Source organism: Chanodichthys erythropterus, chromosome 13 (genome assembly GCF_024489055.1).
Source record: "Chanodichthys erythropterus isolate Z2021 chromosome 13, ASM2448905v1, whole genome shotgun sequence".
Lineage (NCBI taxonomy): Eukaryota > Metazoa > Chordata > Actinopteri > Cypriniformes > Xenocyprididae > Chanodichthys > Chanodichthys erythropterus.
This window is the reverse complement of record NC_090233.1, coordinates 42,766,261-42,780,841: the sequence shown is the minus strand read 5'-3', so window position 1 is coordinate 42,780,841 and position 14,581 is coordinate 42,766,261. Positions and strand designations below refer to the sequence as shown.

Below are 14,581 nucleotides of genomic sequence, written 5' to 3'. Positions count from 1 at the left end.
CAAGCTAATAATGTTTACCAATTGAAGTTTCTCTTATAATGATCATGGAAGGACTTCATTTGTGCTGTGACTTCATTGCATTTGTTCCATTATTGAGGCTTGTATCCCCATTTAAAGCTGTGTGCTGTTAATTTAAATGAATCCCCATTTAAAGTAAAAGCATGCAGTTTTTGCATGAGCATCTGGCTTATTTAAATCCTGCCTGCCAAAGAAAACAGTTGTTTATAAATGTTTTCCTCCCTCTATTTAGATCTCCTTTAGATCCAAGAAAAAGCTGTTATGGATTCAGGTATTAAGAGAAAATAGCAGGAAATGTGTTTGATGAACAGCATGCTGTGGTTATTTTGCTGCGATATTTAAATTCACCACAATAGAACTGGAATAGTTACTTGTTGCTTGTGTGGTGGCTAATCTCACTATAAGATACTATTATCTCTGGATCAAATCATTGTGCTCTCAAGACTTCTGACTCACAGGGGTATAGAGTTCCCTACATCCATCACCTAGAACTGGTGCGAAAACGTCATTGTCAGATCTGACCATCCGTAACTGACATTGAGTTCATTGTTTAGGGTCAGAAGCTCGATGCACAGTGGCCTAAAGGTACATTCCTAACTCCAGAGTAGTGTTTGAAACACAAACCCTTATTGTGCAAGGTGGACCCACTGATCCTCCATCCTAAGCATCAGCAAATGCCCTCCTTTTGATGTTCAAGTGTAAACTTGCAATGTTATCATTTTACACATAAGGAGTCCACCTTTTTCACGGCTCATGGTTACATTTTATATCTGAACCCAGAGTTGATATTGCTGCTTTTAGCTAATGTATCTTTTTCTATTGTTAAATAAACTAGACACGGTGGAACGAGCCAGGAACTATCATTTTCAAACACATTCTTTGCCTGGATCAAGCTGAAATGACATTCGTCCAAAATGTATTTTCCATTTGCTGACTGTGAAATGTAAGATTTTATTTCATAAGATCTTGTCTAAAAGGGAAAAAAAAATTATAAAATGAAATCTGGCATGGCAACAGCTATGTATTTTAGCAAAGGCCAAATGTTTCTGAAGTGATTATATATCTCTTGAAATAAATCCACTACAGATGCAGTAAGATCTGATAATAGAAAACTGACTTTCCACTAAACTTAGATTCCTTTTAAAAACCCATGTGTAGTTAGATTTAATGAGCATAGATGGAAACTCATGCATAAGTTGCATAAAGATGGCTCGACTTAACACATATAAACATTTGACTCCAAATTAAAAGCTAGTTTCCAACAGTCTACAAGGAGACATTTTTTTCTATGAATATCAAGACATTGTTTATATAAGAGATTCTCTTGCGTCCCCACTGTAATGAAAATTTATACTTTACTCTGTATAATACAAAAGTTTGGGGTTGGTAAGATTAATTAAAATAAATTTGTATATTTATTTGGCAAGGACACATTAAATTTATCAAAAGTGATCATTTCAAAAAATTCTATTTAAATGCTGTTCTTGTGAACTTTCTATAACAAAGAATACTGAAAAAAATTTAATTAGAATGATTTCTGAAGGATCATGTGACACTGAAGAATGGATTAATGGCTACTGAAAATTCATCTTTACCATATTATTTCATAATATTACTGCTTTACAGTATTTTAATGTAATAAATGCAGACTTGGTGAGCATAAGAGCACTTGTTACGAAAACAATAGGAAATCAACAATCTTATCAAACTTTATGTGTGTGTGTGTGTGTGTGTCCATCCCTTCCAAGAAGCCTTTTATAACCTGCATTCCTCATAAATAGTGTATGTGAGGCTTTAGCAATGCACTAGCATTCAAAAGTGGTCAGACAGATTTTGTTTAAAAAATGAATGCATTAAATTGATCAAAATTGACAATGAGCCCCATTTTAACTATCTAAGTGACTTAAATTGAAGTCCCCATGGGGACAGAAGCTTATAAATCCTACAGAATGAGGTTTGTTTGGTTTTTTTGCAAAAAAATGAAGAAAGTTTTCTGTGATGTGTGGGTTTAGGGGTAGGGTTAGTCTAGGGTCTACAATATATAGTCTAGCCTACAATATACAGTTTGTACAGTAAAAACCATTATGTCTATGGAGAGTCCCCACAAGGAGAGAGAGAGAGAGAGAGAGAGAGAGAGAGAGAGAGAGAGAGAGACTATTGACGGAAAATTACAATTTATGCTTTTATCTTGTTCAGCAATACAATTGCTGACTGTTCATGAACAGTCGTGTTTAGTCACAAAATCAAACGCTGTGATACTGCCCAAGAACGCAAGTCATACATATTCGACAAAGTCTGAGAAACAACAGTAGGCTATAGTAGGTCTTTCAAACTCACTTTCGGCTCTGAGGTAATCCAAACCTTTTGGAGAGAGACCATTCCTAAACCATCATGCCCCACCTCCATTTTCCCGCCCCTTACTTGACGTCGAGATTTGCAACAACAAACGGTCTGACCAATAGCAATCCCTAAAAGTTCCGCAGGAGTAGAATGGATAAAGCAAAACTAGCGGGTCAGAAAGGGGCCAGTGTGTGAATTTGAACGCAGTGTTATTATCTGTTCGCGTCCCTAAGCGTAGGCTACTTAATGACGGACGACAAGCGCACGCCCGTGAATTTATCTGTTCGGTCGGGGAAGCGTGATGTTAGTAGCGCTCGAGCACATTTGGATGTGAGCGAGAGACGCGAAAGGACGAGCTCGTGAGCTCTTCACTTCTGCCCACAAGAAAGACAAGAGGTGGAAGGAGGAGGAATCAACGTACTGTCACACTGACACAACCCGAGAAGATGGAGTGAACAGCCCGTCTGCTGGAAATAGCACTTTTCGTAATTCAGGCTCTTTTTTTTAAAGACATGGATTACAGGAAAATGTCTTTATAAATTCACCGCAATTGTGGAACAAACTTTTTTCTTTTGGATGGACCTTGCAAACATGATCTGAGCCGAGGGATTGTTCCCTCCATAGATGCAATGGAAATATGAAATATGCATGCTTAAAATTGACCTGACGGCAACCAAACGATTACAGACTTCGATATGGCAACTTGTGCAAGTTTGGTTCGGGGCGCGCGCACTTTAATTTGGCCTTTCGCTTGTGTGCTTGTTTGTTTTTGTTGTTTTTCCATCGCCTCGTCCAACCACCACGGCCGTCGGTTGATTTGCTGGCAAGCGATATTAAACTGCCAGTCGGAGCCCGAGTGTCATTACGCTTATGACCAGTATTTGCACGCCTGTGAATCTATCCTGACCGGCCAGAGGAAGAAGTGTCCCAGTCACTGCATCTCGTCGCTTGTGCAACTCAACCTGACCAAGAGCGGCCCGGCGCTGGAGGACTGCAGCTGCGCCTCGGACCCCCGCTGCCGGGAGATCAAACGATCCATCGAGCCGTGCTTACCCAAAACCAGCAGCATGGGCTGCACCGAAGCCCGGCGCCAGTGCGAGAGGGACAACCAGTGCCGAAACGCGATGGGCGATTATTTATTCCACTGCGGGAAACTCTTCAGCGGCTCCAGCTGCTCGAACCCATGCCGCAATGTCATCGCGTACATGCGCAAACTACCCAAAGCTCAACTCCTGGATTCTTGCGTCTGTGATGGATCAGAGCGGACTATCTGCGAGTTTATCAAAACTAGTATGAAAACGCTTTGCTTTGACTCTCCCCCCGTGGATGAGGAAGGCTCCAGTGGGTTGGACGATGATGAGTCTGATGATGAGGATTACCCAGAGCCAGAGCCCACGAGGAACACAGGTTCTGCTTTTGTGGCATGTTCTGTTTTGACTGTGGTGGCATCCATTTTGGCTCTAGTGCCGCTTCCTTGATCACTTTGAAGGCGAGTTAATAGTCTGCTCCAACGGCTGTTCGGGAATAGTGCATTTTGTCAATTTTCTCCTGCTTTCCAATTCTTTTATGGCAAGCTGTTATGGCAACATTTATTCCTTAAAACGATCTAGTCTTTGTTTTACAAGGCCTATTTTAAATTCAGGTAATCCAATAGTGACTATCAACTTTTGTTAGGTGTTCATATAGGTTCTAGTACTTGTTTTTAAGTTACTAGTATCTATCCCAGAAGTAACATATCCTTTTTTTTTTTTTTTTTTAGTAACATTTCTTGTTTCACAAGTTACAATTGCTTTAACTAGTCATTTAAAATGACACTTCAGAAAATTCCAGTAAAAAATCTTACTAGAAAGGTTAAAAATGTTAACAGTAGACTAGTTTGCATATTCAGTTTAGTACGTGGAAAAGCGGAATAGGTTATATCTGAACCATATGTCCCCATAAAATTTAACTGCAAAGGTCAGCGAATTCATACCAGTAACAATGGATTAGTTACTTGTCACTATTTGACATGACTAGGGATAGTGACTAATAACAAAGGATCAAGGAATGGAACTAGTAAGTAATGAATAAATAAATAGCAATAACTAATGAATCCAGTGAAATAAAAATAGTCACCATTGGATTACTTGCTAGCAAGTAAAAAATAAGTACTAGTAACATAACAATAGATATTAGTTAGCTTTAAGGAATAAATGTTAATAGAGCTTGACATGGGTTTTCTCCAAAGATTACAAGCTTTGTGTGACATTTAGGTGCAGTTCATATCCAGAAATGTGTTTTGATTCACTATGCAAATTTAGAGTTTCAGATTCGGCCCAGGTGAACAATGCCTTGTCTAATGTAAGTTTTTATTGTCAAGCTAAAATTCTGATTCTGAAGTTATTTAAGAGCAGGGATACAAAGTACTTTAGGTCAGTCAACTGCCTTAAACATCAACTTGCCTATTTCAAGTGCTGTTTTGTAAAAGATAAAGATATTTCCATAAAGATATAGAAAAAGTTTATTTTGTTACATAGACATTTTAACAGTGAAAGTTGTAATTATAAAACTGTGCACTGCCAATGTAAAACTAGATTTTTTAAATATGTAAAGTATTTTTATAAAGTTGCAAACAACTTTGGAAAAGTAACTTCTGTAAAAAAAAAAAAAAAAAGTATTTGGTATGCTGGAAAGAATGAGTAGATCTCTATATTAGCTAGTAACATTTGATAAACCTTATGAAAGTCCCAGAGATTCTTTATTTTTGTCATAAAGTAACCTTCAAAACAAAGGGTGATGATTCCAGCTTTAAAGGGAAGTTAAATGTTTGTTGTAATTATTTTCCTTTTAAGATATTGTACAGTGTACAGATTTTCAGAGAATCTTTTAATTGTGTTATCTAAGATGAACTATTTACTGTGTAGAAATGTCTAAATCCACTGTATGACTGCCTCAGTGATGTTCTTTTTATAGAAGGCATAAAAACTAAAGTGCAAAGACTCAAACCGAGTATGTGTAATTTGTTTATGTTTGCTATATTTCATAGTGTCATTAGGAAGTTTCAAAGCGTTGACTCCATGCGTGACCATGCATGGATTCTGATGCTAAATCTAGAATATGCTGGTTAGCACAGCAGAGCTTTTCAGGAACAGATTAAGTATCACACACATAAGGAGCTTGAAGCGCTGACACACGACTTAGCAAACAGAAGTGTTTGCTGAAGGCATAAACTCTGATATTTGGATATCTTTAGAATGTGAACACAAAAGCGCGAGTGGCTTTTCCCTGGGGTGTCCGTGTTGCATCTGGGCCAAGACTGACAGAGGTTTATTTATTTTTCAGTCACTGTGTTTGCTTAAAGGCCTTTGTCTGCACGCCACTACTGCAAGCATAAAGTGGCAAATTCTAAACTAACAGAGAAACAGTAACAGCAGAACAACATTGATTGTCATGTAACAAATTCTATATTTGGATCTTAAATAGAAAGCCAGCAGAAATTCACTCTCAGAAGGGTGTCGAATGTGTTGGATAACTTCAACTTTACAGTGTCAGGATTCTTGATGTGACCCTTTCTGGTCACTTAGTGATATTTAGCTGTCCGATATTTAACTATGTAATATTGCAATAAACTATTTAAACAGTACATCTATCGCATTAGCAGTGACTTGTGAATTACTCTAACTTTAATTTGTACATTACACTTCCACCATTAGAAATGTACAGTTAATTTCAATTATAATCTGTACCTTAACATATACCTGTTTCCTTATGGATTGTGTCAGTTGTTGGTACGTTTATTACCATTTTATACATGAACAAATTTGTGCCAAGTTCTCTGTATGATGCATTGGCTTGCTTGATTGTTGGTAAAAAAAAAAAAGACATGCTTACGGGTTTTCATCTGGGGCTTGAGGGTGCATATATGCATATATTGCTGCCTCCATGTCATTTAATCATGTTCAGCTAGGCCTCTCTCCGTCTCTCAAGTCCATGCTGTTAAAACCCACCACTCTTATTCTCCCACTCTTGTCACCAGGGTCTTCGAATGGGGGTGATGGTTGCAAAATGTTTTATTAGTGTGGGGACAAGGGCCCTTCAGCCCGATGAATGGAGGAGAAGTCGAGTGGCACTTTTGTCATGGTAATGTTAAGCACATAATAGTTCAACAGCACAATGCCCAGGCACTTCATTCCTCTAGAGCTCGCTGACACCTCTTCAGAGCCGAACCACGGGGTAGCATGTGGGAAAGATCCGCTGGCCCCTGGTCCACATACTCTACGCAGTCCCCACTGCTGTCTATATACTTCATCATCTTTGGGGGGTAGTCGAGAACCACATATTTTCCCCTCTTGCGCTCAGTTTCAGCCCATGCAATAGAGCCCAGCATGTGCCGTATGAAATAATGAGAATGCCCAATAGACTGGAACAATTGAAATCGAGCATCTAAATAGTCGTGTCACTGTGGCCTGTTCAATAAAAAGATGGATTTTTTGCTGTAACTCTCCTGCAGTGGCATTGTGGGAGAAAAAGTACTGCAATGGAGTAATGTGTTTCTGCTGAAGTCCTGAATGTTTAATCCGAGTGTACATTTTGATGTGTGATGGTTATTTGATGTTATATGATAAATTTGATTTTATGATAACGACTACAAGAAATTAAATGTTTTAATTTGTTTATTTATTATGATTACATTTTAAACTCATTTTGTTTTGTTACCATTATAAAGTTCAGTGCAGGTTGTATTTTAACAAAATAATGTAGCTTTACATAAATAGTTGCTTCATTATTCATATAAATAATGCACCAATTGCCTTGAGGCCATACACTTCACTTGTTGTGTTTTCAATTATCTCTTGGCAAAAAAAAAAAAAAAAATGTTCCATGTCCAAGAGGTACGGGAAAACTACAGGAAACATCACAGCAGGGCTTTCGAGTTATATTTCAGCAACGTTTTGCAACTATTCCTTAGCCCATAAACTTTCAGTACTTATGCTGTAGTGCTGAAGCGTAGGTTACATTGAAGAATGGTTGATGTCAGACTCTGAGAAATTGTGTGATAAGCGATGAAACATGTAGACAGTTGGTATGGCTGAGCCTCAGCTGAGCATTGAAATGGAAAGCTGATTGGGTAGGATTTAGACTAATCCTTTAAAGTTAGCACAAGGTATTTAATAGCGAGGTCGCTGGCTGAGGCACCCTATAGTCTTGTTCCTAATGAACAGATGTTTTCTAAATGATAAGACATTAATGTGTGAGCTGATCTCTGGTCTTTAAACTTTTTATTTGTTTATTAGTTGTTGTATATGGATTTATGATCCCCCCACACACACTATTCATATATTCCCTTTTTGACTTGAAGAAACTGTTCTTTTCTTTCTTCTTCGGTCTTTAGAGACAAATCAAGGTTTTTTTCTTCACCAAGCTGCCACTTTGATTTCATCATGGAAGACCTTTGTTGAGTTCACGGCTCTTTGAAATGAGTAAAAAGACCTATGTCTTGGCTCTCTCAAGGGGTCTGATGCTTTTGCCTGGGTGCGAAAGCTCAGGATTAAGCCAGTCACAAAGAGATCAGTTACCTGAGAATTCGCTAAGGGCATCTCTTAAATCTGTACCCCATACATAGTGCAATAGAGCAAGTTCATTGTCCCTTTCTTATATTGTTGGAACTCTGAAAACACGTCCTACTATTTTTGTTGGCGTTGCTGTAAATACTGACATGAGCTTCGCTGAAAGTGAAGTATGTTTGTTTTTTTCAGATTGCAACTTCCATAGTTAAATGTTTCCCAAACTGGGGTTGTGAGTTCAAGAAAAGCTCATTTTTAATTAAATCATAAAATATAAAGTTGGGAAAAAATCATTTTTAAAATTAAACAAAATCAGAACACTTAAAACAACTTTTAAGTTCAAACAACTCACATTCAAATGTGTTGTTAAATTATTGAAATATTAACTTTTAAGTAAATACTTTAGGTCAAAGGGGGTTGGCTGTCACAACATTTTGGGAATCCCTTCCATTGTGGGTCACTGTTAAGTTAATCGCATACTTTGCGTTGAAGATTTTCAGCTTATTTGCTTAGTGCTATGGTGTATCTTGATGCATAGGCATTGCTGAAGTCGTTCCTTGTATAAAGTCCATGTGAGCTGGCTTTTGCTATTGCTCTGAGCTTAATATGTCAAATGTATTATTACAGAGACAAAGTTCAATGGCCATATATTACAGCTGAGCTCTTAAGAAGAAATTTTCATTCCTACCATGAAGTTTATTGAACAGCTGTACAGGTAAATGAGATTAATGAAGTAATACATGCCTGATGTAACAGCAAAACTTTGGTCGCTCTTAAAGGAATAATGGTCGATGAAGGAGATGTTTAGCCGCTTGTTTTCACTCAGGAGGATAATGAGGTGACGGAGGGAAAGGTGTTTTTTACTAGAGCGGAGCATAGCACATTTTTTGTACCAACAGCCATAAAATCTATCTGACAGGCAGTGCAGGGGAGGGAAGCGTACAGACGCAGAAGGAAAAGCCCCTTAACTGGGTAAAGAGAAAGGAATGCTGGGTAATGGTTCCAGGGAATGAGAAACAGCACTGAATCTGTAAAGAATTATAATCTTTGTGTATGAGAGACAACATTTTCAAAGGCCGCATTCTCATGTGGATTCCTCTGTCATCGTGGCATTCAAATAAATGCTGAATTATTTTGTTCAGCCATGAACATTAAACAGTTAATTAAGTCAAATAGTGTGTTTAAATCTGACTTTTAACTAATCAGATAATCTCTTTACCCTAAAAAGTGTCTGACTGACACTTTTTCATATTCAAATGATCACATTATTTAAAAAAAAAAGTAAAATGCTACAGTAAAACGATATATTTAACTACGTACATTTCATATAAATTAAAAGTAAAATATTATTAAATGTAATGTTTTTGGAAAAAAAAAAAAGGACAAATCATCTAATAATTTGAAAAGCCATAAACTGATGATCTGTAAACTGTTTTTTAATGATTCCCATATGTTTCTTCTTAGTTTTTTTTTTTTTTTTTTGTTATCAGTTATGTATAATAGAGTTTTATGTTACACCATATGTTGTTAAAAGAATGTTTATTGCATTACTTTAGTGTTGTGTGTTACCATGATGGTGTTTTGTATTTTTTTGTGTATGTCATCATGCACCTTATATTGATATTCAGCTTATGGAAAAACTACTTGTGATTCATCATGTGACTTTCTCTTTACTACCAGTGTTATTATGGTGGTTGTCAGTATATGTTAAAGGGACAAAACATTTTAGTAGCCTCACTAATTCAGCAAAAAGTGCTGTTGGATTTACCAGTTTAAATGTATTATTATTATTTTTTTGTAAATTATAGTTTTACATTGAAACTTTACAGATTGTTCTATAAATATGTTTACATTTTTATTGTATTTTTTTTTTTTTTTTTTACAGAATTATTCTGGCAACCACAGCTGGCAGTTATTTTTTTTCCTGTAAAAATTACTGGATTTTTTTATAGTGTAGGCATAACATGGCCTGCTCTAAATTGTTGGCAGCAAGCAGCTGTTTTAGACACACGCTTACACCCACAAAAGCAGGAGTCATCATCCAGCTTCTTCATCCGACCACAGGACAAATAAACTATCCCACAGACAAGCAAAACACAAGCGCATGCTGAAGGAGGATAGACACAAGAGGGTGGAGGAAACTGAGGAAAAGAGGAGGTTTTCCACTTGAGCCCTGCAGACCTATTGGTAAAGCAGCAGCGTGTGTGCGTGTGTGTGTTTGTGTTTTTCAACGGGAGGCCATTGACTTATCATTGACCAAGAGCCCTGAGCCTTCTCACTTACAACCACACAATACCTCATTCTGTCCTATCGTTGCCCATTATGTCTATTTACCAACACTGAATACTCCAGCTAAGACACATGAGAGTCTTTCCTTGTGTCTACAGACTCTCTCATAAATACGAATAGGAGAATCTTTTAAAAAATGAGCACTGAGGGGATAGATCGAAGTAGAAAGGGAGTCCAAAAGAAGAAAACTTGCTGACACGGGGCATAACTTAATTTCCACGGTCACAGGGCAGCTGCGAAGAGCGGCCTGCTGTGGAGGGCCATTTTAACTTCAATGGCTCCACTGACCCTGAAGAGTCTTCATCCCAGCTTCACTCCTATTGAAGGAGGTGAGCAGAAGGATTTATAGGCCTGATTTAAAGAAACAAGTCATCAGTGGCAGTTTCCTATTGATCATGCCTTTGCCTCAAGAGAGCAGACAACCGTATGCTTTGGTATGTGCTTTTGGAGATTTAACCTCTTAAGGAGATGAAAGTAAACAAGCAGCAGTACTGTTTAAGGAGTGAAAGGCTTGACTGCACAGTGAACAAGACAACAGTTCTGTCTTTAAATGGTTTTTATTATGTTTAGGTTGTTTCAGTTCATTTGAATGTGTGTGTACACTGTAAAACCCAATAAGTTCAGAATACTCAAAATATTTGAGGAAACTTATTACCTCAAAACATTTAAGTAAACTAACTCATTTTTTTTTTTTAAAAAGTTGGTAGAACTTAAATTTTTTGTGAAAAGTGGGGCGGGGCAGAGAGCCATGGAAGCGGATCAAGGCGAGTGTGGTGCACAGGTGTCTCTCACTAACAATCCCGTCACCAGCATCCCTAAGTCATCATAATGTTAATTACATACAGTTAATTTACATAAACATCACATGTTACATCGCAAATAACACATGCTATTAACTAACTAATACTAATAACTATCAGAGAGACATTATCAGAAAGTCATTACATACTTGCATATATGTAATTAAACAACATATGTGTTCTTAAATGTTTTGCAGCTCATCCTCAACCTAACCACAGGCTCTGCTCTTCACCACAGTAACCCTACAAAACTAACATAACAGAACCCCCTTGAATCCCAACATAACACAACATTAAACATTAACTTATATCTCCATATGTTAATCTTGTGCAAAAACACACAAAATAACACTTAATTTCAACAGTTATTTATATGCTGTGACGCAAAGCATGCTGGGAATTAGAAATCTGCTGCAGCTCAACTCAATCATATTAAGTTCAGCTTACTACAATTAAATTTTGAGTTCATGCAACTTTTTTTCTATTAAGTACAATGAACTTTCATTATTATTTGAGTGAAATAAACTCATTTAATTTAATTATTTCACTGTTCGGTTTTGGGTGAACGAGAAGGATTTCGACTTCCTGATTTCTTACTTTTATTATAATTTTATCACCTCATCCCACTTACTTCAGTGTTTATATAGTATTTCGTAGTAGAATTTTGAATATTAAAGATTTATTTTGAAGATATGTTGCAAATATATATTAATTCTATATTTTTATAGTTTAAACTTAAGTTTTAAGTTTTGTAACTATTTGTTCATTGTTGATTGTACGTGAAACCAGTCAATTTTTAGGGGGGAAAACGTATTGGAATCATTTGTTTGCATATGCCATTGCATTTTGTTTGGTATTTAGTTAATTCAGTCATAAGGGTCAATTTTTTTGAAATTGAGATTTATACATTATCAAAGCTGAATAAATAAGCATTCCATTGATGTGTGGTTTGTTAGGATAGAACAATATTTGGCTGAGATACAACTATTTGAATATCTGGATTCTGAGGTTAAAAAAAAAATAAATAAAAATAAAAATATTGAGAAAATCGCCTTTAAAGTTGTCCAAATGAAGTCCTTAGCAATGCATATCCACTCACAAAAATACAATTTTTATATATTTACGGTAAAGAAATTTACCAAATATCTTCATGGAATATGATCTTTACTTAATATCCTGATGATTTTTGGCATAAAAGAAAAATCAATAATTTTGACCCATACAATGTATTGTTGGCTATTGCTACAAATATACCCATGCGACTTATGACTGGTTTTGTGGTCCAGGGTCACATATGTAAATACTATGTATAAATTACTACCAAATTCTCAAACTATACATACACCATATAATGTGAATTGATGTCAGATGAATCACTCCTGAGGGTTTCTGGAACATTCCATTTCTCATCTGTACTTTTTCGAACCAGACAGTTTACTGTTAGATTACAGAGTAACCTACCTACACTGGATAACAGCTTTGATTTACATGTTAACCTATTAATTCTCACATTCCCAAAATAAATGTCAAAGACATGTAAATTCCTCTGAATATATGATTATCTTCTTGGAGCATTTTTCTTGGTATCGAAAACGTTTTTGGTCTGTTTAATGTTGGCATGTTTGAATTTATGACCTAACTTGAATTTGTTGTGAACTAAACATACGCTGGAAGAGTAACCCAGAGCTGTGGTTGTGTATATGGTAGCAGTCTGTTTTTTAAGTGAGTATTTGTTTTTCTTTGAGAAACAGTTCTTAAGCTCCCTACTTGTTACTCTAACTTCCCAGGAAACCTCCGAACTTTGTTTTAAAGTGTCCGATTATACTTTATTGCCTGACATCTCAAACAGGCTACATCAAGTCAAGAGCGCACTCGGCAGTGGTCACCATGAATTACAAAACAGAACAACATCAAATGATTAACTAAGTGCAATATCAATCAAAGACAATAAAATGGAGAACACAAACAGAGAGAGGGAAGGAGTGAAGAAAAGCTTGAAGAGAATAAATAATGAAGCCCTAGCAAGGGAGTTGTTAAGAGTTAATAGTCTCTCAGAAACTGAATGGGGGCTGGGGGTTTCACTCTATTAAGTCGACCCCCAGGGCCATGGGCCAAATTGCACCCAGTTGTTTTCCTGAAAGAATTCATCCTTCACACATTCATTTCCCCATTATGTCGTCTCTTTTCATGGCAAAGGCCATGCCAAAGTACCCATGGTTTGGGTTACTCACTTGGTACAATCAGAGAGAGAGTGTTTACGTGAGAGAGCTCACTGAGGGGTTATAAATATGTTAAACTGGAGTGCAGGTTTAAGTGGCCTTGTATAGCAAATACAAGTAGGCCCTCAATATAATGAATTCAGTTTGAATTGAGTATTTCAACACAAATCCCAATAGTAGATTTCAAATCCAAAGGAATTTACTTAGCAGTTTGTGGTATGAACAACAACAAAAAAATGAAATCTATGCTCATGTATTCTGTTTGTCTGTGATTCTTTGCTCAAGAGGTTATGCTGACTCGGTCTTTCGGATCCTTCCGTTTTTATATTTAAGAAATTAGAAAATGAAGTGTACTCCTATTGAAGGCTCATTTGAGGTCCACCTTTATCCTAAAACATTCTATCTATCTATCTATCTATCTATCTATCTATCTATCTATCTATCTATCTATCTATCTATCTATCTATCTATCTATCTATCTATCTATCTATCTATCTATCTATCTATCTATCTATCTATCTATCTATCTATCTATCTATCTATCTATCTATCTATCTATCTATCTATCGTCTGTCTGTCTGTCTGTCTTATTTATGTGTTTGTTTATTTATTTAAAAGACATATAGACTGATTTAAAGAGTAAGTTCACCCATGTTATTCCAAACCCGTAAGACTTTCGTTCATCTTCGGAACACAACTGAACATATTTTTAATAAAATCTGAGAGATTTCTGTCCCACCATTGACAGCTTCGCAACTACCAATTTGTTGCTTCAAAAAGTTCATAAAGAAGATCGTAAAACTAATTCACATGAATTGAGTGTTTAGTCCACATTTTCTGAAGAGACACGATCGCTTTTTATGACAAACAGATTAAATTTAGGCTTTTATTCACATATAAACATTGATCAGTGAAGCTCAACAGCACTTGCTTGACATGCAATAACAAACCTCTTGCTGAAGTTCAAACGTGTTGCGTAACACATGAGAATGAACCTCATTGGTTCTTGCATGTCAAACAAACATGCTTGAGCTTCTGTTTACCACAACTGATGTGTGTTGATCAATGTTTATGTGTGAATAAAAGCCTAAGTTAAATCTGTTCAGCGTATAAAGCGATCATGTCTCTTCAGAAAATGTGACTAAACTGCTCAATTCATATAAATTCGTTTTATGATTTTACAAACTTTTTGAAGCGGTCATGAACTTTTGAAGTGGTAGTTGCATAGCTGTCAATGGAGGGACAGAAATGGCTCAGATACTATTAAAACTATCTTTGTTTGTATTCCAAAGATGAACGAAAGTCTTATGGGTTTGGAATGACATGAGGGTAAGTAATGAATGACAGAATTTATATTTTTGGGTGAACTAAC

At 36.5% G+C, this 14,581-nt stretch overlaps 1 protein-coding gene across 1 annotated transcript; it reads left to right on the top strand.

Annotated features, from left to right (window-relative positions):
• The first annotated feature begins 2,251 nt into the window (after positions 1-2,251).
• gas1a (growth arrest-specific 1a) lies at positions 2,252-5,883 on the top strand. The gene has a single exon (XM_067406714.1). It carries the CDS (start codon positions 3,054-3,056, stop codon positions 3,834-3,836), a length of 783 nt encoding a protein of 260 aa, XP_067262815.1. The 5' UTR covers positions 2,252-3,053; the 3' UTR covers positions 3,837-5,883.
• The last annotated feature ends 8,698 nt before the right edge of the window (positions 5,884-14,581 follow it).

Bases quoted from the DNA above. Each gene is read 5' to 3' on its own strand.
- gas1a (XM_067406714.1), top strand. From the start codon at position 3,054: ATGGCAACTTGTGCAAGTTTGGTTCGGGGCGCGCGCACTTTAATTTGG.